This window comes from Anomalospiza imberbis, chromosome 4, assembly GCF_031753505.1.
Source record: "Anomalospiza imberbis isolate Cuckoo-Finch-1a 21T00152 chromosome 4, ASM3175350v1, whole genome shotgun sequence".
Classification (NCBI taxonomy): Eukaryota; Metazoa; Chordata; class Aves; order Passeriformes; family Viduidae; genus Anomalospiza; species Anomalospiza imberbis.
In genome coordinates this window covers 45,058,690-45,083,964 of record NC_089684.1, presented here as the reverse complement: position 1 = coordinate 45,083,964, position 25,275 = coordinate 45,058,690, and the positions used below count along the sequence as shown (strand labels likewise).

General features: G+C 50.2%; 2 protein-coding genes across 3 annotated transcripts in view; one reads left to right on the top strand and one right to left on the bottom strand.

Moving 5' to 3' along the window:
- Window positions 1-615, bottom strand: part of WRN (WRN RecQ like helicase) — a 28,607-nt gene extending 27,992 nt beyond the window's left edge. Inside the window, 1 exon segment of the mRNA XM_068188257.1 lies at window positions 574-615. The gene's annotated coding sequence lies outside the window, so the exon portion shown is untranslated.
- A 350-nt stretch (window positions 616-965) lies between these two features.
- PURG (purine rich element binding protein G) lies at window positions 966-23,283 on the top strand. Of its 2 annotated transcripts, XM_068188264.1 has the most exons (3): window positions 966-1,101; window positions 2,092-2,941; window positions 22,675-23,283. In XM_068188264.1, the coding sequence occupies exons 2-3, from the start codon at window positions 2,105-2,107 to the stop codon at window positions 22,738-22,740; spliced, it is 903 nt and encodes a 300-aa protein (XP_068044365.1). In that variant the 5' UTR covers window positions 966-1,101; window positions 2,092-2,104; the 3' UTR covers window positions 22,741-23,283. The 2 variants fall into 2 exon arrangements, with proteins under 2 accessions (XP_068044365.1, XP_068044364.1); XM_068188263.1 differs by lacking the exon at window positions 22,675-23,283 and having other exon boundaries at window positions 2,092-16,838.
- The last annotated feature ends 1,992 nt before the right edge of the window (window positions 23,284-25,275 follow it).

Here is a 25,275-nt window from a genome sequence, read left to right as displayed (position 1 = left end):
GTTATGGAAATATTTTCCTTTCTAAATTGATTTTCAAGGCTAAGCAGACTCTTCCCTTGGGGTGCAGCAGCACAATCAGCTGCTCTCCCCATTTCAACTCCAAAAAGGATTTTGACACTGAAACGTGGCAACAGCTCTCCCTTACAGCCACCACTCACTTCTTCGGACCGGGACTGCCGGGAACAGAAGAGCGCAGTGCAGACACTGGAAATAAAGGACACCCTGCAGCACCCCCCGCCCCCCAAACCAGCTGGAAGTTCCAGAGCACTCCTGATACCCACAATCAATCCCGCAACCCCGTCCCGCCACAGCCGCGCCAACCCGGCCAGACCGACGCCAAGCTCCGGAACTCGGGATCGCTCAGCACCCGACGGCGAGCGGCCACCAGCTCGGGAATCCTCGGGACAACCGCCAGGGGACATGGAGTCGCCGACACGTCCCCACACAACGGCTAGCACGCCTGATTTACCACAGGAAAGAGCACCCGCAGCGCTGGCCACGCTGCCGGGGCCCCCTCGGAGCGGCTGTCCTGCTGTCCCCCAGGGCTCCCAGTCCCCCCACCAGTGCCCTCACCGCTTCACCCGTTGTCCCCTAGCACAGCAGGCCTCGGCGCGTTCCCTCCGAAGCCCGCGGCAGCCCCGAGAGCCGCCAAGGGCTCTGAGCGGGCCCCTACCGCCGCCGCGGCCCCTCCGCGTCCGGAGCCTGGTAGCGTCCGGCCTCCCTCACGGAGCCCGCGCTGCGCGCACATTGCGCGTCACGCCGCGTCGCGCTGTAAATACGCCACAAATGGCACCCCGCCTTCGCTCAGGTTACCCGAGGTGACGCGCACGCGCGGTGCTGCGGCGGCCGCGGGGCACTGTGGGTGTTGTAGTCCCGCGGCCGCGAGGGCCGCGCACCCCCCGGCGCCCCCCGCGCTGCCGCCGCCGCCGATCTCGGCCGGGCGGGGCCGGGGCGGGCCGGGGAGGGCCTGGGCGGGGCGGAGCGGCGGCGGGGGAGCGCCAGCCCGTGGCTCTGCGCGGCGCGGGGGGCGGCGGGGCCGCCGGCTGCGGGCGGTGGCGGCGGCGGCGGCTGAAGGGCAGCGGCGGCGATGGGCGCCGCGGGGTGAGTGACCGGGCGTGGGGAGCGCGGCGCTGGGGGGCGCGGAGGGGCAGCCGGGGTAAGGGGGGCAGTGATGGGGCGGGAGATTCTGTGCTGGGGGGCGCCGGGGGGGCCGCGCTGGGGCACCGGGAGCGCTCCGGGGCGGCACTGGCAGCACCGGGGGGCACTTTTGGGGCTCTGGGGGCAGTACTGAGAGCACCGGGGGGCAGTACTGGGACGGCCGGGGGGCAGTTTTGGGGCACTGGGGGACAAGGAGTGAAGTTGTGGGAGCGCTGGGGCAGGAGGTGTTAGTGATGGGAAAGCACTGGGGGGGGGTAATACTGGGGCGCTGGGGGCCGGGGGGGCAGTTCTGGGGCAGAGGGGAGGGCAGGAGGGCACTACCGGGTGCACGACCGGGGGCACTGGAGGACTGTGAGGGCACCAGGGGCAGTGAGGGGCCAGGGAGGCAGTGGGGCAGTACTGGAGGGGGGGGCGAAGGAACTGAAGCCTGGGGGGCACGGGGGCAGGAGATGCAGCGGCAGGAGGGGCTCCGTGGGTAGCGGTGGGCAGGAGGGCAGTGCGGGGGCGAACACCAGTGCCCCCCCTCGTGCCCTGGGAGGAAGAGCAGAGGGGGTGATGGAGGCACAGGGACAGACCCTGCAGAGGGGAGCCGCAGTCCTGGCAGAAGGGTGAGTGCCCCCCGAAACAGGGCACCATAACCCGCCCCCGTGGGGCAGCTGGAGGGTCTGTAGCACTACAGGGGCAGGACAGGGGGCTGCAGGGCAGGGAGTGCTGCCGGCGAGTGCCGCTGAAATCGGGGCTCCCTTGTCCGGGAGCCGGAGCACGGGAGGGGAAGAGCGCCCGGGATCCTCGGGCTGCGATGCCAGTGGCAGCGGAGGGGGATGCAGGAGCCTTTGTAGGGAGAGCGGCGCCGAGCGGAGCCGCTGCCGAGGAGCTGAGCAGGCCCCTGGTGCTGATGTTGTCATCTGTGTCTCTGTTGTGTATTATTTCCAGCTGATTGGTAAAGATGGAAAGAGGGAGAGGAGGAGGAGGAGGAGGAGGAAGGAACCTGGGAGGCTCCGGCCTGCATAGGAACATTTATTCCCAGTCCCAGCAGCAGTACCACTACCCGGCCTCCTCCCAGGGGAGCTGCATGGAGATCCAGGAGCTGGCCTCCAAGAGGGTGGACATCCAGAAGAAGAGGTTTTATCTGGATGTGAAACAGAGCTCCCGCGGCCGCTTCCTGAAGATCGCCGAGGTCTGGATAGGAAGGGGCAGGCAGGACAACATCAGGAAGAGCAAGCTGACCCTCTCCTTGTCCGTGGCTGCTGAACTGAAGGACTGCCTGGGGGACTTCATCGAGCACTACGCCCACCTGGGCCTGAAGGGCGGCCATGGCCACCGGCACGAGCACAGCAACGACAAGGAGCAGCATCCCCGGAGGCGGCCGCAGCACCCGCCGCCCTCGCCCCCGGCGTCCGTGGGCTCCGAAGAGCCCCCTCACAGCGTCCTCAAAACGGAGTACATCGAGAGGGACAACAGGAAGTACTACCTGGACCTGAAGGAGAACCAACGCGGGCGCTTCCTGCGGATTAGGCAGACCATGAGCAGGGGACCTGGCATGATGGGTTACTTCGGCCACAGCTTGGGACAGGAGCAGACGATCGTCCTCCCGGCGCAAGGGATGATCGAGTTCAGGGATGCTTTGGTGCAGCTGATTGAAGAATACGGCGAGGGGGACTTAGAGGATCGCCGGGGGGGAGGTGACGAGCCCCCAGAGCTCCCCGAGGGCACCTCCTTCAGAGTGGACAACAAACGCTTCTACTTCGACGTGGGATCCAACAGGTACGGCATCTTCCTGAAGGTAAGTGAGGTGAGGCCGCCCTACCGTAACACCATCACAGTTCCCTACAAAGCGTGGACACGGTTCGGGGAAAATTTTATCAAGTACGAAGAAGAGATGAGGAGAATTTACAACAGCCATAAAGAGAAAAGAATGGATGCCAGAGGGGACAGTGGTGAAGAGCAAGAGGGTCTGGAATAGAGTGCATTGGACAATTAACCAAACAAAGCAAGCAGAAATTGGTGAGAGGGACTGACCCATAGTAATTCCAAGTTGCCCCAGTTTTTTGTAAAGTCCTTTTCTGGTAGTTCTTGCTAACTCCAGTACGTAATGTTATAAGAGTCTGGTTATCACGTTAAACTATGCCCAAAACATCTCCGTATGTCTTAGGAAAGGACCAACCTCCCGAGTCCGTATGAGTCAGCTGCTTCGAGTGTTGGAGACTGTGGAAGTACGCGTATCAGCACAAACAAAATCCGGCACCCTGACCTTTAAATAGTCTAGAAAAGGCTTGTGTTGCACTTAAACACGATGCAAAAGTACCCCCACCCTGAACCTTACGATGAAATGTATCAGTTTCTGCTTATCACGAGTTTTTTCAGGACTGGCTTCTGCCTGTGCCCCGTCCAAAGGCCGAGCAGCATTGCCGTAGAGCATTTATGGCAAAAATCAGCTCCACGTGAATGTCTGGTCTGTGTGTGAGGAGGGAGAGAGGTTTTAAAGTTGGCATCTCCTGGTTATTGAGTTGGAAAAATAGTCGGTTTATGGGTAAAGTCTCGATGACCCGTCAGACCTCAGTCACGTGCCAGTGAAGGGCGGAAGATCTGTCGTTCATTCCGTAGTTTTGTGCTGACCAGATCACCTGAGCATCCCAGGACAGCGGAGTGCTCAGCCTTCTGAATTAATAGCAGTGAATAATAACCCACTTCTCATCTCTGTGTTCTGCCCGTTAGAGGCTGGTGATTTTTTTTTTTTAATGCATTTTGTCCAAAATTTCAGAAGGTATTTTTGTATTAGGTGTTTATTCCAGTAGGCGGCTGTGGATCAGGTGTTGGGAGGTGGAAGGAATGCCACCACCGAGGCTCCCGGCTTCTCTCCCAGATTAACGTGGTTCGGGACGTTACCTGTGTGAGGGAAGCGTTTGGGTGTTTTCCTCCTCCCGCCATGGGGAAGACCTTTGGGGTTTTGGGTGCACCACTGGATTCGTGTAAAAAGGCATCTCCTTCATGCTCACCTGTGGTGCGTTTCGGAAGCTGTGGTGAATGCCATGTTGGGTTTTCTGTTGTGTTGATTGTGGATGGTGTTGAGGAGACAACATCCATGCCCTGCAATCACCCCCTTCCCCCCAGCTCAGAGCTGGAGCTGTCCTTGAGTGGCTCCAGTCCCAATCTTTCCTGCCTGCCCCAAGGTTTTGGTGTCATCCTGGAGTCTTTGTGATGTAAATTTTAAATCTCGTGATATTAACTCTCTTTCTGGAGGTAGAATGTGTGCAATTACCTGGTTGGGAGGTTGGTGAAAGATTCTGTGTTTCTTAAAACGTGAATATTTAGAACATAAGGGGCTTGTCCAGCCTTTGGACAACCAGCTCCTTCCCCCTGAACCAGCGGGAGTTTGATTGAGCTCCAGGTACTTCTAGTAGCGTGTTGCTCACCTTTAAAATTGTTTTAAGCAGGCATTACCATGTCTGATCAGATATTTGTAATCACTCAAATGGTTTCATTACAGAGTGGCCTAGTGTGCATGTGGACCATCTATTTTTCCATGCAACCATGTCCTGTTTTATTTTTTAACCTTTTGCAAAACATCTTTATCTCCAACCAGACTGTTCACCATTCTGAGTCTGGAGCCACCTGCACACTGCATGGCCACGCTCAATCCGAATGCTGTTGCCTGTTAATGTCATAATGAGAAAGTCTGGGGAGACAGGGTTGGGAACCAAGAGGATAATCTGGATTTTAGCTTGGGTACTAAAACTAGTCAATCTGTTTTAACTTTAAAAAAGTTAAAAAAAAAAAAAAAAGAAAAAAAATAACAGCTTGCACCAAAGTCACCAAAGAACCTTTAGGAAAATGTTACAGTTGTGACAAGAAGTAAGATTAATTTCACTGTTTTAGGTGATTCCCCCTTTAAAACCACATATAGCAGTTACAGCAACCAAGCCTTTGGCTTAGTGTCAAAACTCCCATCCCTTTCTCTATAGGTTGCTCTTTCAGGTCCCTTTTCAAACCTGGAAGAGATGTTCTCACTCCATCACTCAAACAGCCAGTGGACCGTGATGAATCAGCAGGCATTGTGCGGGGTTCTGGTTCATCATGGCTCTTACGGCTTTCGTCCCAATGGTTTTAACAGGTCAATTAAAAAAAAAAAAACACAAAACCCCACGTTAAAAGAACTCTCCATCCTGTTCCGGTGTGAAACCAGAATTTAGTGAATGAGTCGTTGATACGTTGATACGTTAGCGTATCGCTGACCTGCTGCTGCCCGTCACAGTGCCTGAGGTAAAAAATTCACTTCTAGTCCAACAAACCGGAGCTATGAATGTACGAACTTTTTACGCTCTCCTTCCCGTTTCTGTATGGCGTTCCTCCCCGGCGAGCTCGGCATCTCCCATCCCTGCCCACCTTTGCCTCAAGGGATCGTAAAAGCTCCTCGGCTGGAATTAGCCTGAGCGGCCACGTGTGTTGTAAGTGCTCATGCCTTCCCTGTGTTCCTGTAGTGTTGGTGAGGAAATTACTTGTGATTGGAAAGGGATGTTTTCTTCACCATTTTAAAAGATGCAAAAAAGGATGCAAAATTGTTTTCCTTATTGCTGCCCATTTTTTTAAAAACCCCTTTATCTTTTGTTAATGAATTGGCCTTCCAATGCCGTTAGTTTGTTGTAAATGTCACCCAGGAATCCAGCGACGGCTGGCTACTGGGCCAGCCTGGGTTCTGGCACGCAGGTATCCCGTAGGATCCGCTAATGCATTTACTCCCCTGGCACGGGATGCACCTTAGTATCCAAACCTGTATCGGGATCTTCACGTTCATTGCCGATCACTCGTGGGTAGACCAGTGGCTGTGGGTTTCCATCGTGACGGAAAGCACTGGTGTTGTGTTGGAGGATGACAGCTTTCCATGCGATGGGAAGCAGATGTTGGGCTGGAGGGTAGTAGGGATGCACTCAGAGTGTAGCAATGCAAGACTTGAACAGTGAGATTCAGAAACGGGTTCCTTTGTATTTTTGGCAGCGCGTCTTCAGCTTCCCAGAGCAGTGGCAACACTGGCTGCTGATGCCCAGGAGGGCACAGCGAGATGCTCGGGAACTGAATCCCTGATGTGTTTTAAATGTTCGTTCCTGACGCCCTGAAACTGCCATGTCACTTAAACTTGAGAAAACACAAGCTTATTTGCACTAGAAAGAACGGCCAAAAACAATCCTTAGGAGGACAGGGTGAAGAGCACCGGTCTGAACCTCTTTTTCTCATGAGAGAATTTCCTATTCAAGCCCTCACCTCTGTTTCGAAATTGTATGGTCCCGGCAGAAAGTCTGTCAGTTGAATTATTAAATCCTAATGCACTTTATATTGTGTAAATAATGCTAGGAGCACATTTCTGCTCCCGCTCCGGTAAGGGGATGCTTTGGTAACGTAGTCTGATGCCGAGAGAAGCCGTCTCCTGCATGCACGTGTCTGTTAGAGACCTGTTGGTCCTGCTTGGTCCAGCTCCGCTGGTATGTTAGAGGAGGACAGACGCTGTGTTGAGGATCCTCTCAAACCACCAAGAGCGGGATGAAGATTTGGTTTTTTACATTGCAATGTGCAGAGCTGCTGAGCGTCCTCAGCTCCGCTGTCGCAGTTGCTCCTCGCCCCTTCTGCAAACTGGGCCCCCCACCCCGTGTTGCTGTCGAGGCTTAAAACCGAGCGTTACGCTTGTAGTCTTGACAAAGCCAAGTCCAGCAGCTGCCTCGTACCTGGCTTTCCCCGCTGTTGGTGCAAAAGGCGGGGTGAAAAGCTTATCCCAGGTGGAATGGTCTGGAGGGCTTCCCCTGCCTTGCAGCTCGGGGGACGTTGTGTTGGGTCCGGCCCACGGAGCCGGCTTTCCTGGTAAAGTACAGAGCTATGGAAGCGTTGGGAAGCGTTTTGCACTGGTGTGGAGAGGGCGACCCGCCGGGCACTGTGGGGGGACGGCGAAGCCCTCCCTCGCGGGCTCCTCGCGTGCAGCCTGGATGGACGGTGGACTTTACCCAGCGAGAAGCTGCAGCGGTTATTGGTATCTACTCGTTGTCTAAGTGTTTCTTATCTGTATCCGATATATACCGATTCATATCCACGTATAGGCATTAATATATTTATGTGAGTATATTGTAGACTGTAGTAGCTCGTAGCGAAATAACCTTATTTATCTGAAGTGCAGTCTGAGGAGGGGGCATCTGCTCCCGCCACCGGTCTGGATAAGCGCATTATTCCACCCAGGGCTGGGTGCGAGCTCCTGGCCGCAGCCCTCATAAGAATCCTGTAGGTTTTCGGCAAGGCTGCAAGGGAAAGCGTAGTTAAAAGAAGGCAAAGCTCTTCCTTGGAGGCGTCGTTGAGGCGAGGTGAGAGCTGTAAAGAGGCAGCTGCCGGCCACGTCATGTCTCCATGCCATTTTACAACCCCTGGCTCTGCAAATCTGTACTGCCGTGTTCATAAAATCCCAAGCAGAAGTATTAAAATCACGTCCTTTATACAAAAAAGAACCCCCAAGCAATTACCAAAATCAATGTCAGCACTTTTTTTTTTTTTTCAGCTACAGATGTCCTAGTCTGATAATTGCATCATTTTTTTCCCCTATGGCCTACTGAAGTGACCTAAACTTGCAGGGAAGGGAACCGCTGGTGGTTAGGAAGCCTTCTGCCCGTGTAACTTGCAGTCCTGTTTTCCAATTTTAGTAATTTTTATAGTAGAAAGGAGTTTATTATCATGTATTTTTTTGGGCATATTTTGCACCGGGTCAAAAATTATATAATAAGCCTTTTCAGTTTCATGGCATTCCCACTTTTCCTGTACATGCACTAGATATATGTGATTTATGAAAGAATTCCTGAAGAAAATGAGACTTTCTGCTTAATTTTCTATGCTGCTTACTCCAAAATTAAGTTGCCCTCTATTTTTAATGACTTAACATGTTGTGATGTCTAAAATTCACCTTTCCCCTCCCACGCCTCCATTCATTTCAAGTAAAGGTTGTGTTTGAAATTAAGAGTTTATTCAAGAAGGAGTGGAATTAAATGCTACACCATAAGCTACACCCAAGCGAGGCTGTCACATCACGGCCTTTGCCAAAATGTATTGTTTTGGGGTGATCTGCTCTTGCCTTAAAAATGGCCAGATCCTGTTATGGCCACAGGAAAAAAGCCCCAGCTAGGGGACAAGGTCCTTCTGGATTTGGGGGATTTGGAAAAAGCTAAAGCCAGATCTTTTGCTGTTCTGTTCCTCCAAAACCTGCGGAAGCTTTCACAAGCTGACATCAATTTTTCTTCCTAATATTTTGTCAGCCTGTGTTCAGTTCCCCACCTGCACCTCAATAAAGGCAACAGTATATATAAAGCATCGAGGTGAAGTAAAATATCAAGAACTCCTGATAGATGACATGGATTAAAAATTGGTTTTCCAGAAATGTCAAAGCGTAAATTGAGGTTTTATAAGCCGGATGTCGTTTTGGCATTTCTGTGATGGATGTAATTAGATCACTCCTTCCCCGTGCAGAGGGAGGCGTCACGCGGAACCTGAACCCGCAGCCTCGGGGCTCCCTCGTATGCACCAACTTCTAGAAAGGTGCAGGTGCCTGTTGGCTTCTCGTGTGTGGTGAATGTGGTTGTGTTCCTACTGGCCTAGCCTCCAGGGACCTGGCTGCCCCCCCCACAATCAAACCGTCATTAACGACTTGCTAATTCATCTTCTTAATTGCTAGGCTGCACAGAAACGCTTGGAGTGGCACATGGAAATTGCTAGCTCTGCACAGAGCTGAAACTTAAGAAGGCATATTCCATCTTTTCGGGGTTTTAGACCTATCCAACACACCAGTATTAAACTGGGAGGGGTAATGGCTCCTGCCCTGGAGCTGTTGGTCGGACACACAGACAATCGGATGGATTTCTTGACCGCGGTGGGGGAAATCCATCCGGCAGGCAGGAGCTTGCATCTGCTCTTGGTCCTGATCATTTGCCACGCAGAGATTAATTGGAGGCAAAGATGGCCCTTGGTGGCGGCTGCTGGCAGCCGGAGAAAGCCGAGGCTTCGTGCCCAGCCCCGCTGGCACAACATCTGTGAATTCATGTGTGGGCACAAATGAACGCAGAGGCGAGGGAGAGAGGAATATTAGAGATATATATGCACGGACATATTACAAATACTCATTTCCCCCCTGTTTCCAATAGGTCCTTCCCTTGGAGACATTAAAACACTATCTGTCTCTTCTGTTTCTCATATTGGAGATGTTCAGCGTGCAATAGAGGAGCAAGGTGGGTTTCACAAGCAATATCAACATACTCCACTACTAACTTTAAATCTTTATACTGCAAAGCGCGTGCAATAGAATCTGCATTTCAAAACAGCAGAGAGTATGTGGGATAAAAGACACGGGTTAACCTCAGGCTCTTACAAGTATTCCCATCTGGTCCTTGTTGGGAGCACATGTTGTTGGCACAGTGCAGAGGGAGAGGGGGAGTAAGAGCAGAGATAAGCGCTTCCCACCGAGGCAGAGGAATGAAAAGGCAGGAGGGGGCGGAGGGAAGCGAGGACAAGATGCGTGCTCCAGGGAATCATAGAGCACAGTGATGGTTGTATCCGTAGTAGGAGGAATAGGCGGCACCTTCAGCATGGGAGTCCCACAGAGCTGGGGAAGGAGACACAGAGCCTGGATCCTAATGCTCTTTTTGGGGACCGGGGTGGTTCTTTTGGGCTGGTTCTCCTTCCTCTTTGGGATCCGTAACACGCTCTGCAAGTGTCTGATCTTGCCAACAAACCCACCAGGGCCAAGCCTGTCCTGCGTGTCCTGTTACTGCTTTTACAGCTCGCTCTTGGAGGCTCACATGGCTGGGCTCTTGCTGAGCTGGGAGGCTTGCCCAGGAATACAGGCAGAAGCTTAGAGGAGCACTCAATTGTTGGTGGCCTGTAAGGTTTGCTGGTGCCTTCCCAACTTATAGATGCTTGCGCATGCATTTCACCGGAGCCTTTGCTCCGCACGCTACGTCGGCTACCTCCTGCTGCAGGAATGAGTGATGGAGTGTTGTGTGTATCCATGGGGCAGCTGCTCTTTTCCATTGCCAAGGAAAGGGGTTGGTGAAGGCTGGAGGGGATCAGAGGGGAAAGAAAGTGGCTTTCAAGGAGCAATCTCATGCCTGCCTTTGCAAAGGGGTTTGTGCCGTTTCTAATATGACTCTGCCGATGATCACCACTTGTACCGCCTTTGCTTTCCTGGGCCTGCCCCTCTGAGGTCTGAGGTGCAGCACGGGTCAGTGTCAACAGCTGTTGAAAGCTGTGCTTTGAACCAGTGAAGTGCTGGAGTAATTGCCTGGACTCTGGGAAAGCTGTCAGTGTGTGGAGCTGGGCCTCCTGATAATGGAGATGGGATCGCTTTGGCTTTATCCTGCCTGTGCCTGTGTTGTCCACCACTAAAAGGGGGTGGATGAAACCTCCCTACCTCAAAGGAATGTGACAGTTCTTGTGATGATCTGATGCTGATCAATACTGATGGTATCTGAAAGCGAGACAGGGAGAAATTTGGGTTGAATTGTAGTGTTTGGAAGGTTTGGAACCTACCTGACTCTAAGCTTGAATTTACAAGTGCAAGGGTGCCTCTAATGGTGCATTTCAGGGCCCGGTACAGAGCAAAAAGCATGAGTATTTTTCCCAAGTTGAAGAACCTGGAAAAAATCTGCTCTTTCAAATCTCCCATGCTGGATATTTCCAGCTTCCCTCCCTAAGCTATTTCACCCTACTTCCTCTCAGATACTTTTCCAGTCCATGTGTCCCTTGCTTCCATCTAATTCTATTGCTTTTTGCCTTACAGGCCATGCTCTCCAGAGGAGTTATAAAAATAGTTTGGTTTCTTCCCTGCTCGAGGTCTTACACATAATTAAAGGCTGTTGTCAGGTCTGTTCTGCATCCTTTCCAAAGGAAATACAGACCCTTCCACCAAACGTAATTTTTAGCCCTGGTCATGTTCTTGTTGCTTTCTGGTGAGTCTGTTTAAACACAAATGTAAGGAAAGCACTAAGTGACATTATAAGCTCCCTGTGCCAGCATGTTTGGAAATACAGGTTTTCCCTTATGTTCCTAGTCCTCCCAGGATTGTGTGTTGTCATCATATGAGGAGTCACAGAAATATTGGCATGAACTTTCCCTCAGTAACATTTTTAGTGTGAGGAGATCTGAGAGTTCTGTGTAGGTCCAACGAGAGAGAAGCTCCTCCTGTCCCACAGTGTCACCACTCCACATGAATATATGATGTATATTCATCCCAGCAGCTTCCAGAAGGGCACATGTGTCAGGCAGCTATTTCTTCCCTCCTCTTCCTAGGGAAAAGGCTGGATGTGCCAATGCAGCCCTGGTATTTTTAATATAAATCAATTATCCCAGCTGTTCCATGTCAGAGGGGGATCTGGAGCACGTCGTGTGCTGGCAGCGGCGGGCCCCGACGGCTTTGCAGCATGAGAGCAAACCTCAGGGCTCACAGGGAGCCCAGCCTGGCCTTGGTGTTGCTCCCACCGCTTCTCTTGGCAACTGGTGTTGAGCAGGAGCTGTTGGACAACTGGTGTTGTCTCTGGAAGCTCCCCCTGGACCTGTGGCTGTTTTGCAAATTGCCATTCTTGCTTTGGGCATGGAGGAGGTTGCTGTGCTGCTGCCTGGTTGGGAAGTACCCCAAAAAAGAGAGTCTCTCTCTCTCTCCCCCAGGAAGCTGGCAGGCCAGAGACCTTAGGCTCTGGGAGAGAGGTGACAGAACAGTGCTCTGGAGTAAATGCAGCTCAGCGTGCAGTCAACAGGTAGATGTGTTTTCTCTTTGGATTGTCTTCACCACAGCTGCTTGTTCTTTCTTTCTAGATGTTTGAACACTCCCGAGGTCTCTATAGGGCTGCCTAGAACAGGAATCTGTGAGGGAGCTGAGCTGCCTCCAAGGACAGTCTCTCCCCTGAGACTCCAATAAACATGGCAAAGTGTTTGAAAAGTGGACCACTGTGCTGGTGGCACTTTGAAAAGAGTTTTCCCCAGGTAGATGTCACAACAGGGGTGAGCAGAGGCTCCTGACAGCCAAGAACAAGAGGGCAAGGGTTTGATCTAGTTTTTGGCAGTAGGATAGATCCTAGATTCAGCAACTCAGTTATTGTGCACATCCCTGTAGTAAGTGATGAAGTTTTTTAATTTAAGCATTTTTAATAATCTCTCCCATCCTGGTAAAATTAGGGAAAGAGTTTTTTGGCTGAAATGTTTACCTGTAAGCTGAGAATAGGCACCGTGTTTCACAAGGTGAATCAAACTTCCGTGCCTCTTACCTCAGAGCATATCCTTTCGGCTGGCATTTTATTTCTTGCTCCATCTGGTTGCAAAACATCAAGGTCACTAAAGCAGCACAGGTAGAAACCCCTCTAGGTGTTTATATGGCTGAGTGCATAGGGACATTCTCCTCTCACTTTGCTGATCCTGCTAGTGTTGTTCTTTTTCCCTGTTGGATCACCCAGTTCATGTCTTGTGCATGACCTGGCTTGAGGGCCCTAAACCTCTTTTTTTCCTTAGAAGTTCAGCATCTTTTTTTTAGGCTTTTGTTGTGATTCCCTCTGGAAATATTCTGCAAAGCCCAAATGTGCCTTGCTTCCCTCCCTCACTGTGCATTTGCTAACCGCTGTAGCCAATGTAGGACAAAAAGATGTGGAGCTGGTTATATTTTTCCCAGACAGTCGTTTTACTCCATGTCTGTTTCGGTGTGCTTTGGCCTCAACCATTCCAGGGATCCTGTTCTGCAGCTCTCACGTGCTTCTGCAGCTGTTGATTGGGTGGTGGGGCTCTGGCAGATGTTACCTCTAGGCTGGGGCAGATTCTTGGGGTGAAGCTGCAGCAAAGCAGGATTTATTTAACCCTGCAGTCAGCCATTCCCTCAGGGATGGCTCCCACGTGGAGTAGGGCTGCATGAACCAGTTACCTGGGGCAGATCTGGTCCTGTGCTGGTGGCAGACTCGCTGCTTCCTCCGAGCAGCCGGCACGCACCATCTCGCTTGTAGGCAATGTCTGACAGCTTCCCCAGGGATGAGCTTTGCTGCATCTGCTGCGAGTGCTGCTCTGAGCTCAGGCTCTTCCTTCCCACCACAGCTCAGTGGCATGCCTGGATCCATTGTTATGTGTAACCTCAATTTGGTTTCTTTGAGCAGTGCCAGGATTTCATTCTCCCCGGGACATTTAAATGGGGTGCAGAGTAATTAGAGTCGCTTTTCTCTGCATGTGTAATAGCAAATGCTTCCAAATCAGCTTGGGAATCGACCCAGGGGTTTGATGTGGGTTTGTAAATTCAGGCACGTGGGATGAGCGTGCCCACAGCAAAGCATCAAGATGTGGAGATAAGAGCTGTGCCTCTGCCAAGCTCCTGTCTACTCTCTTGCAGTCCTGTACTGACTCCGGTTGCTGCAGTGGGAGCCACGAGGACCAGGGACCACCAGAACCTGCCCATGGGACCTGGGTCAAAGTGGCAGCAGACACCTGAGCTAGGTCAAGGGACCGCCACCCACAGGTATTTGTGTATCCCATTACAACTCAGAAGGAGATTGTCAACAGCTTTATCCTGGATACCGCAGGAGCCCAGTTCTTTCATCCTTCCTTTTCTGCCTCTGGGACTTTCACCTCTTGTCTGGCGCATCCTCTCTGGAGTGCCTAGAGGCACGTCTGTCCTGGGATCAGCGTGTGCCAGCATGCAGTGTGCACGTAATCCTGCTGCATCCCGGCCCTCTCTCCACAGCAGCATTTACTGCTGATGTCAGCACAGTCATCCCTCAGCGCTGCCAGGGGTAACCCTTTGAGCTAACCACTGATAAGTTCCTTCTAGCTGTCTTATTTTCAAAAAAAGAAATAAAAAAAGAGGAGGGAGGTGCTGTAGTCGCCTGATGAACATTTTCATGGATGCTGCCAGCTCTTTACTGTGGGTTACCTTGGTGAAGGCATATTGCAGAGACATTTCTTTTAAAGCGTGCTTAAAACTGTCTGTTTGGCAGTGTGTGTTTTGTGCTGATATATGCGAAACCCCAAGAAAACCCCCAGTCCAGAGCAGGAGGCAGAGGTGGTGCCCACTTAACTCCTGCCTGCAGCATCAAGCTGCAGTTTAACCTGTTGCTTTTGACACCTCTTTCCCGCTCTTAGGAGGCACCTTCTAAAGCTGGGATAACCTCCCTAAACCTCCCTCCTCAGGCTCTTCACAGAGGGAAGTTCACCCTCCTCCTCCCCACTGCAGCCCTTGAGCTGTTGCAATAGCCCTTGAGGTGCTCTCTCTCCTTGTTCAAAACCCCTGCCGGCCTCTTCCTGTCAGCAAGGCTGAAGATGCTGTGCAGAACAAGCAAGAGGGCACAATATGGGGATTTTTCACTTGCCTCAGCCTAAAAACCAGCCTCCTCCAGGCTCTCAGTCTTCCAAGAGCTTCCCACCTTTCTAGCCAAGAAGTTTGTTTGCTAGAAGAAAAATTGGTAGCTTTGTGCTAGCAATAACCAGAGTCCTCTTTCACTAGCGCAGGCATTTTCTCCTTTGAATTCTGTTTGAATGCAGAAACTATTGTGAAATGAGAGCGGTAATATCGGGAAAGGGGAAAGCAGAGTGTTCCTCTGGATAGGGTTTGATACAATTTGAAGCTGCTTGTGGAAGATTGGCTGGAAGGTAAACTGATTTGGGCTTAAAAAAGATGGTGCTGGTAAAGTGTGTTAGTGACTCTTCAGCAGATGGTCCAAAATAGCTTTTTTATGGTCTCTGACCTCTAGGAAAGATAACTGGATTTTTGCTCTTAGATTGAAGGGGCAATTTCTGCTGGAAGAAACTTGTGTTCTTTAGAAACCATCTCAGGCATTTACTGTCAAAAACATTTCATGGGAGTGGACAGAAAACAAGCAAAAAATCACGCATCTGAGTCAGCCCCAGGCGAGCCTTGCAGGGCGCTGTGGCTGAGCTAGGCAACTATCCGGAATTCAGGATAGGTCCCCGTTGTCATCCATCCTCCTGGTGGCCCATGGCCACCAAAATTTCCCACAGACACCTGCGGGGGTGTGATTAGTCAGGAGCTCCTGGTTTTGCAGCATCCTGGGCTTGCTCCACAGATTGCAGAGGTGTCATGGCCCCAAGGAAAAGCATTCCACTCCGACATGCTGCGCTGTGTGGGAGCTGCGGCACCCGTACCAGGTGGTGGTTGCTGAGGTGGGTATTAAGTTAGAGGGGTGCATTTCCAGAGCACTGCTTGGTCACCAGCTGTTGTCCTGGACTCCGTGCCTTTTGGTACAGCAGTAAAAAAAATAAACCTTTCTCTTTGAATTTCAAGTCAGGGGCCTGTGTTCTGCCAAGCTACCCCCCACCGTTTCAAATGTATTTTATTCTCCTTTTCTTTGCACTGGTCCCGTTCCGCTCCGCTCAACAGCTGCTGCATTTAATCCCAGAAGCTGCAGTTGGTAGGGAGCAAAGTGATCTCCATATAACCTCTCTCTTACTCATAAGCGTGCATTATGAAGCTTAACCGATGGTAATAAAATGTTTTGCTTTCAACATGCTGTCCCTGTGGTCCAATGTTCCCGTCTTCAGGCTCCATCATTGCGGCGGGGCGACGTATCGGAGCTGTTCTGCCGCTCCCCAGGAACGTGCCTGGGAATACTGGATGTAGGCCTCGTGGATACCCAGACAGGAGAGATGGAGAAGGTGGAGCAGAGCCCTTTCCATGGGTGGTGGCATGCCTGGGTGCAAGCAGCTCTTGGAGGAAGATTGTGTCTTGGCAGTCAAGGCAAGAGGCGCTGGGGGTCTTGCTTGGCTAAGACCCAAGTGCAGGTTCCCGTCTCTGTGAGATTGTCTGGCACTGCAATCTGGTGTGAGAGCCTCTTCGGGGACCGCGGCGCCACGTGGGGGGAGCGGGAACAGATTGCGGTCCTGCTGCTTGGTTGGGTTTTCTTCATCCCTTTCACAACCACTCTGCAGGTTCATGGCTTTATTTGGCTTTTTGTGTTTCCTGCATACTAAAAAAGGGCATTTTCGTGCCATCCTGCACGACGGATGTTTTCGTCTGGGGTGGGGGGATAGGATGTTTCTCATTCACATTTAAGTAACCGTACAAAATGTGGAAAGTCTGCTTCAGGAATTTCGGTTTTGTTTACACACCATTGATGCTTTTATTAAAACCATCTTTTCACATATAAATAATTTAGAGGTTATATGATTTTCCTCCTCTAAACCGAAAGCAGGGATTTCAAAGCAGGGATCTCCAAGCATCATTTCTGTGTCACGGTGGGTTGCATTAGCCCTACAGCTGCCTTTTGTTGAACAGGATGGGTTTTTTCCATATTTGAGGTTTATAGCATTGGGTTTCAAAGAGGAATTTCCCAGACAGAGCCCCCCCAGAAGGTATCAGAATATATGACTTTGCCAGGCAACGATAACAGCCTTTTTTCTGGAGACTGACATTTTGTAAATAAGCTTCTTCTCCAGCAGCACGGCTATAGCTACGAAAGATGGATGATTATTTCTTCCCAGAATGGGGCTTCCGCTGCAGGATCTGGTTTTTATTGCGATAATTAGCATAGAATTAAAAATGGCCCCGCATCTTCAGTTTGCACTGCAGTGTCTCTGGTACCGAGCAGTCTGGGATGATGTTTTCCTTGGAAATAGGCTGTGTCTGGGAATCACTTGATTCACCACTGAAAACCAGTGCACGGATATCTGCAGGCTTCAATGCAGTGAAAGCCTCTGCCTCCAAAAATAACTTATTGCTCCTAATAAACTTTCAAATCAGTTGTTTTTTGGAGACTGGAAAAGTTGCTGAGGATATTTAGGTGAAAATCTATCTCAGCGGCCGGAGCAGGATTTTATAAATGCCTTTAAATTCCGGAGCTCGGGTTAAAGGTGAGGTCACGGGCTTGCAGACAGCTTTTTCTCCTAAAAAGCCTGTAATAGCTTTTCTTTTTAAAAATTTAACAGGGTTGCCACCCCAGGTGGAGGCAGAACTATATAGAGTGTCACACACAATGACAATGTTTCCGAAGGAGAAACCAAGGCGGCAGAAATGCAGCACGAGGCGTAAACTTCCTGGTGAGAGCCGTGCAGGAAATTACTGTGCAATTGGACGCGGTGTCCTAGCATTAGATTTATTATCCACTTCCAAATCATCTGCCAAAAATCCTTTCAGTCGGAAGACAGGAAAGAACATGTTATAAAAAGACCTGGAAAAGGAGTCATTTTGGCACGAGAGTTTTCAGGCTGGTAATTGTCCATGCATCCAGTGTTTGGGTTTGGTCTCAACATTGAGGTCAAGGCTTCTTAAACCAAATGTGATCCCAGTGCCTACATATGGCACATGGTGAGATGTGCCAGTCTTGCGGGATCAGTCCTGGAATGCAGTCCTGGAAGATGCTTCTTTGCCCAGTCTATTGCTCAACAATTGCTTTTAATCCCACAAGGCTCCAGTATCACTTAGGGAAAGCCATGGTGTGCAAGCTGGCATGCTTTTCCCCCACGATGGACTTGTTCCTTGCTGGGTGGCAGGGTCATGGCCACATCCACGTGCTTGTGTACATTCCCCAAATGCTGCCAAAGCAGCAAGGCCGGTTATATCATTCTAGAAGTTTCTTGTCTGGATGGTGGACTGAGATGGTGATGTTTCCCCACCTTGGACCTCGTTGCCCTCCTCACTGCAGGGCACTGCCCATATCACACTGCACTTCTCCAGCTCCCACACCTTTTCCTTTCTTCCCATTTGTGTGCCTACATCCATATCCCCTGTGTATGCACAACCTTGCTCTTTGCATGTAAATCCAGCTCTTTCTGGCAGTAATGGAAATAAGTGATGTGAGTTTGTAGCTCTGTTTTTACTCCTGGGATATTAGTGTTCCCTGCTGCTGGAAAACCATCTCCCCAGTGCTTGATCTCTGATAAGAAACATGTCTGCAGCTGTACCTGCAGCATCCCCAACATATCCTGCCAGCTCTGGCAAGTCAATACTTTTGACTGAAAAAGTGCTTTCCCCCCAAAATATCCACACCCACCTTGGACACACCAGATGTTGCACAGCCAGATGTTGCCTTGTACAACACTTGGGAGAGTTGGTGGCTATGCATGCAGGGCCCGGGGTGCCACTTTGCTGTCCTGCGACCATTTTTTGGGGAGCTTGCTGAAACATAGTGAGAACTGAAGGTTCTGCTTTGTGTAAGGATCGGGCTGGTTGATGGGGCAGTTGGTGGGAAGTGTGTGTTTACCAAGAGAAAAGGGTATGCCTGTCATCTGTTGGGATGAATCCTCCTTTCCCAGCTTCTTTCCAGGAGCGTGCTGATCCGAAGTCCTTCTCTGGAGCTTTGTTCTTCATGAAAATGAAGCCAGGCCACTAGTAACATCAGTGTTTACCAGGCCGCCTTCGTCGTCTCGTCCTTGTGTTCATTGTCCCTTGACAGGTAGGGTGGTTAAGAGAAACAAGCCAGCTTAATGCACAGTCAGAAAGCTACAATTAACGAAGCAGACCACAAATAAATAGGTAAATAGGCTAAGCTGTAAGATAGCGTGTAAGAGGAGGCAGTCTGCCTCTGCAAAGTGCATGATAAGCATCGGCCAAGCTTGTTGCAGACACTGGGCAAGGCTGCTTTCGCTAGACTTTGAGTATCCTAGTTGCAAAGGCTCATCAATGTTCCTAAAGGCTCTTGGTTTGGAGTGGGGTCGTCCTTTGTTTTCTGTGCGCTGTGACCACTTGCTTCCCGAGCGGGTTCGTAGTGATGGAGTTAATGGAGCTGTTCTTTATAGTAGCCTAAAAGGTGTCAGTCGTTTGCTCGTGTGTGTTCACAAGCTGAGCCGTGGCGTGATTTGAAGCACTTTTGGTGTGGCATGTGCAGTTGCAGTGCTGTCTGTTTTTAATTTCCCCCGGGGTACCCTCCCCACATTTCCCCGTGTTTCGGACACTGAACCAAACCGACGTTGGGACTAGCACTTTAAGTACTAGTAGTCACTTTGCTTTGGACTAAACTGAGCACTGCACTTTTGTACGTACTGTTAGCACTGAGTTTTGAACTCTCTTCTTTTCCCCATCTATTTCCCCTCCTAGGCGCAGTGTTAATTACGTAGGGGCCATCAGAAGAAAATTTTGAGGTGTGTTGGACCACTGTCCAGTGCCTGATTTCCATTACATATCTATTAGCGACCTGAGAGTAGGGAATTTACCCGTCCAAGCTTATTTTACACGACAGAACCAACACCTACATCACTGACGTCCAGGCAGACGTGGTGGTTGTTGTAAACTTCGAGGTTACCCAGAGACCTGAGGGCATGGCTTTTAAAAACACCAAAGATACAGGAGAAGTCTGAAAAGGGATTGGGATGGTGCAAGATCATCTCCTTGACACCTGGAACTGAGAGGAGCAGGAGTCACAGGGCAGACGCTCTTGTGTCTGGTGCAAGACCCCATTGAGTCCACAGGACAGCCCAGTTCAAACCAGTCTGAGATCCTGGTACCAATAAAGGCTGTGCTCAAGCCATTGCAATAAAAGCCATCATTGTGCCTGCACTGGAAGTGCTGTAGGGATTGGTCGTGGGCTTCGACTGCAAAAGGTATTTTTAAGTAAAAAAGATCTACAAACCATTTAGAAGATGGAGCACAATAACCCTGGGGTTTGCTGTTGAATTTGGAAAGCGTTGTTAGGAGCTGATCAGCTCTCGTGTTCAGAGGCAGTTCAGATGTGCTATTCCTGTTAAATTCCTGTGGTATTTCCCTATGGAAGGCCAGGGATCAGAGCTCCCTTGCCAGCAAGAAAGCAGCAGGGTAGAGTTAGTAGGAAACATAGTCAGAAATCTCTAGGATTTGAAATGGTGATCCCTGGGATGCTGAATAATCTGGGTTTTGGTGTCCCAAACCACCCACTCCCAACCACCTGGTGGGGTTTTGTTTCTTTAAAAGCCCCTCTTGGTTTTCCATGACAGCAAATAAATTGTGGTGGGTGTGAGAGCCCCATGTTCCCTTCACTGCGGGGTATCCACTCTTAGGACTGCTGCTCATCATCCTTGATGAGCCCACAGTCAATCTAAATCCTTCTCTGGCAGTCCTCCATGATGGGAGTTTGGGAGTTTCTCCCCGGTGACACTTGATGGATAAACCCTGCCAGTACAGCATGATCAGTGGGATTGCAGAGAAGGGAATTAGGTCTTCTCCTTCACTGCTGCTAGCAGGGAGCCAGCAGGGAAATGACCTTCAGCAACAAAAAGAAATGGGTGTGTTGGGTTTCCCTGTTGCAGCAGATGGAGGAGTTTTGCTAAACAGCTCCAGTTTTAGTGGCTGGTTTTCTTGGCTTCCTTCTTCAATAGATCTTCAGGGGCTTGGATATTCAGTGGGAACCCAAGATGGTTAAAAACCCCAAATCTTGAGCAACCCCAAGTATTATGCTCTTACACCCTCTATCACTGGATGTAAAAACAGAAATAGAATCCGCATTTTTTGGGTTGGGTTGGTTTTTTTGCTTTCTCCCCTCCCCATCCCCACCAAATTATCCCTGCAAATTTAGCTTTAAAGAAATTGCACCAGGCGGTGCTGCTGCTCTATCTGAGCCCCCAAAATTATAGTGGCTGAGGGAACAGCCTCTTCAGAAAGTACCTCGGTGACTCAGAGCCCACATCCCGCTCATTGTCACCAGGATAAAGGAAAACCATTTGGAGAATTTCCCCCCCCCCCACCCCAGCAAGCCCACCAGTCTCACTGAGTCCTTGAAAATAAGCCTGGGAGAAAGGGGGATGTGTATTAGGTATTTTTTGTCTTATTTTACCCCTCAGGTGTAGTTTTTTTGTCCCTTGGAGATGGAATGTCATCCTTTGGGAAGATAGAATTAAGTGTTTTCTCCTGCCTGTCACACTTGAGGCCTGAATGCAAATCCTAGCACAGCACCCTTTGCTCTGGAAGGGCCTTTTAGGTGGAAAAAAAGGATTTTTAGTTGTTTGGGTTTTCAGATAGCTCGTGGGGAAGCGCATTGTAACAGCACACAGGTGATGATTTACCAACCTTTTCTGTTCCTCCAAGAGAGACTTTTTAATTTGCTTAAATTAGAGTTTGTTTCCTTGAAAGTCTTTTTGGACCCATGAAAATGCCCTTGAAATGAGTCAAGTTTATCAAAACAAAATTGTGCACACACCCATGCACCAGCCCGCGTGTTCGTGCTTGTCTCCCTGGGTGTGTATACACTACAGAAATATATTATTTCCCAAAATATTCCTTTTTAAAATATTTTCTTTCTTTTTTTTTTTTTGTTTGGTTTTTTGGGGTTTATTTTCCCCCACCCCCAGGATATTAACCAAAAGGTGTTTTAAAGTCATGGCATGAAAACTCCTAAATGTAAATCTGAGTACCTTGTGATGCTAATTAACAGGTTTTTTCCTGAAACTTTATGTGATGCTTAATATTTTCCTTAGGAAGTTTTGTTTAATGTTAGATCATTGTTCTGGAGGATGTTGGTCCTACTGGCATTAAACTAATGGAAATAAAATGCATGTGTTACAAGTGTAGAAACGGTGAAGAATTAAGTGTGAACTTACTGTACGATACTGATTCTGTTTTCAAACAATCTGTTTTGCTGTTCAATAGTTGACATATGGAAATGCCAATGTACTGTAATTTAGCACTTTTCCAATGGACCCTGTTCTCACTACGCCTGAGGGAAGAAGCAGGTTTGGCTCAAGGCCGACTGAACGCAGCCCCTGAACCCTTTTCTGCGTGTTTTGGCACCAGAACTGGCCAGGTGGAGCTTGAACTGGAGGTTTTCTCATCGGTTTGGTGGCTGGCACAGGGCAGAACGGGGTGGCTCTTCCATCCCCTTGGCCAAACCAGGACCATTTTGCAGCTTGGTCAGGTGGAAGGCGTCCCTGCCCATGGCAGGGAGGGTGGAATTAGATGATCTTTGAGGTCCCCTCCATTCTGGGATTCTGGGATTCTGTGATTTGAGCGCAGCCCTCGCTGTGGGTGGATGGGCTGGTGGCATTGCGCTCCATCAGCGCATCCCCCTGGGAGTCAGGCTGGGGTCGGGCTGTCTGAGCTGGGGTGGGAAAGCGGCCACAGCAGTCCACAGTCCCTGAAATCCAAGGGCAGAAGGGACAGCTCACCAGCCACCCCTCTCCAGCCCAAACCCTCCTTTCCTAGTGCTAACAGGGTGCAAAGTGTTACTTGTCATGTACTGTACTGAAAGGGTTAATTGATCAGTGACTGTATTGTACTGTATGAAAACTCATGAATTGCCTTGTATTGTTTCTAATGGACTGTTCCATGTGTCCCCACTGCCCATTCCCAAAGGACGCATGTGCTCAGTTGGGTCCTCCAAACTCTCTGGTGCTAACTCCTTCATATCCGATGGTGCTCCTGCGGACTCTAACTGACCACATGCCCGTCCCCAGCTTGAAGTTCACCACGTCTTTCTCGTCTGTTTGTATCAAGTCTCTCACACACACACACACACGCATATATGAGAAAAATTAAGGATAAACTTGAATTTGTTTCAAAGCCTCATTGACAATCTAATGTTTTCTATGTCTGCTTTTATTTTGGGATGGTTTTTCTAGAAAGCAGCCCGCCAGCACCTTCACCCTGGGAGGGGATTTTGTCCTGTTCGCTCCTCTGGCATCTGAGGCGAGCTGCCCCCTTGCTGGCTTTTCAGGCTCAGCCGCTGGAAGTTGATCCATCAGGAGCCAGTGAGGAAGAGGAGGTGCAGGTGCCTTCAAAGATGCCCAACCCTAAAAAGCAGCTGGGATCCTCATGACTGCGCGATCCAAACATAGGTGGGTGGGCACTGAGGGTCTTGGAGGGGATGAACCCGCCCCTTGCTTTGTGACAAAAGTTGGCTTTTAAGGAGAAGGGAGGTAGAAATTTAGATTCCCAAAGGCGCCTCCATCTCCTCCCAGCGTCGCTCATCTCCGCTGGCAGAGGAGCCACCTCCCAGTCCTGAGGTTTTCCAGGTGACACGCACCTCAGATGGCATGAACAGGGCCATCCCCTCCAACCCCCCACCCCGATGCGAGCTGCTTTTTGGACAAAATGAAATCTGACTATATTTTATATCGATTTGAAAACAAAGTCTGATATTTACCCCTGTTCTCAACTGAATTTGCATATTGTTGTTTGCCACAATATTTGTTCTGTCTTCAAATAAATTTGCTTACTTGTGTAGTCTTAACTGTCTGCTCGGATTCTTACCATCAGATTTACCCCCGCTCCAAGGTGCCTGCATCACAGCATCACAGCTCTCCTTTGAGCGCTTCCCAGGGAGATGAGAAAGAAATTTTTCTGGGAGGGGGAATCATTTCAGGCTGTAAATATTTTTCTCTCCATTATCTTCCATTCATCTCTCCAGGGCTTTTCAATTTGATGCCCTTTTCCCCCCCAGTCTTCCATCATCAGCTCCTTCTATCCGGGTAAGTGCGTGGCAGAGGAACGGCTGTGCCTCAGCCCGCCTCATTTGAGCGATTGAATTGTTGCTGACACATTTTTTCAGGGTGAGGCATTTCCGACGGCAGTGGTTTGCATTTGGGAATGGAGGGATTTATAGCCGCCAGCGGCCCAGAGCTCTGGGCATCGGCGTCGGCATCCAACGCCGGCTCTTCCTGCACATCGCATTAGCCAGACGTTGGCATCAGTCACTGGAGACGTCGCGGCGGAAGGCAGTGCCCTCAAAAGGCTGGAAAACCGATTTGCACATGCGTTTCCAGGGAGGTAATCAAATCAGCCTGCAGGTTCAATAAAAGGAATAAGCAAATATTCCAGATTCGCCTGCGTTTGCAAACAAAACCTGTTGCAAGGCTTGCAGGTTTTGAGGTTCCTCCCCTTCCCCAGAACAGGTATTTGGGGATTAAAATTGTTCCGGGCTGCTGCTGCAGGAGGGCATTTTTTATTCCCTAAAAGATGCAACTGTGTCTGAGAGGAACATTTCGGGAGGATCCTTGCGAGGGTTTGGTCACTCTCCTTTCTTTCGGAATCCATCCCTGTGCATACGTTACGGCAACAGAGTCCATTTTCAGAGATTCATCCCCCTTCTCCTGGCAGCATTCCCCCTCTCTTTGCCTCTTTCCTCCCCTCTGACTTCTCCCTGGCTTTTTTTCCCAGTTTAACAAGATGTTGTAATGTTTCCTGCTGCTCCTCACAGTGCTGCTCATGGTGATAGATGCTACCACAGGAAGGAGGGAGACAAATCCTGTGGGAAAACGCTTGGAGAAAGAATCCAGGCTTCACGGAGGCTGCTGCCAGGTAGGTCTGCCTCCCATCCGCTGCAAAAATGCTGTCTCTGCACCCCAAAATGTCTTTTAGGGATCCTTATCCTCATACCCCTGGGCGGTCCGGTGCTCCCCTGCACCCTCACAGTGGGTCAGGTGCCCTTGGAGCAACTCCCACTGGGTTTGTTCACCCTCAGCTGCTGGCAGAAGGAAGAACTTTAGTGATTTATTTTATTTATTCACTGTGGGGGTGGGTTTTTCCCCCTCTCTAAAACACAGGAATCCAGCACCCTTTGGGAAGCAGTGGATAAGCCCAGGCAATGCCTTCCACAGGCAGCTGTGGCCATGAGTTAATGTTACACAGCCAACAGTAATGTGTTTTTTAATAAAGCGGCCTTTCATGCCACTTCACCAGCACTGCCTTTTTAGAAGGTTCTAGCACAGAAATGATGAGATTTTAGAGAAGGTGGTGGAAAATCCTGCCTTCATTAATTCCCTGTCGGTGAGGCTTGTCAGTTTTCCCTGCCAGGGAGCCTGATGAATGTCCCGCTCTGCTGCTGGGAGATTCCACAGGCTCCATCCCTGCCACTCCTTTGCAGGAAAATCCCTAGCTCATCCCAAGAGCTCCTTCTTTCCAGCAAACCACGTCGTGTTGCTCTGAGGAAGGTCCTGGCTCAGGCTGTGAGGTTTTGCCGGAGCTTTGCTGAGGACCTGCCATCAGATCGATACCTCAGAAACCTCTTTATTCCTGACGGGGAGCCAAGAGAAATATCTCAGCTGGATCTTTCCATTTAAGCTTCGCCTATTAAACATTTTAATGGTGGCAAGGAATCAGTAAATAGAAACTTAGCACCAAAGCATGCACATCCATGTGTCTGTGCTTTGTTTCCTCGAACTAAATCATGGGGAAACCTCCAGAAACTGAAAGATGGAATAAAAGCTGCTCAGCATTTGTTT

Coding starts and splice junctions, on each gene's coding strand:
- PURG (XM_068188263.1), top strand. CDS start 2,105: ATGGAAAGAGGGAGAGGAGGAGGAGGAGGAGGAGGAAGGAACCTGGGA.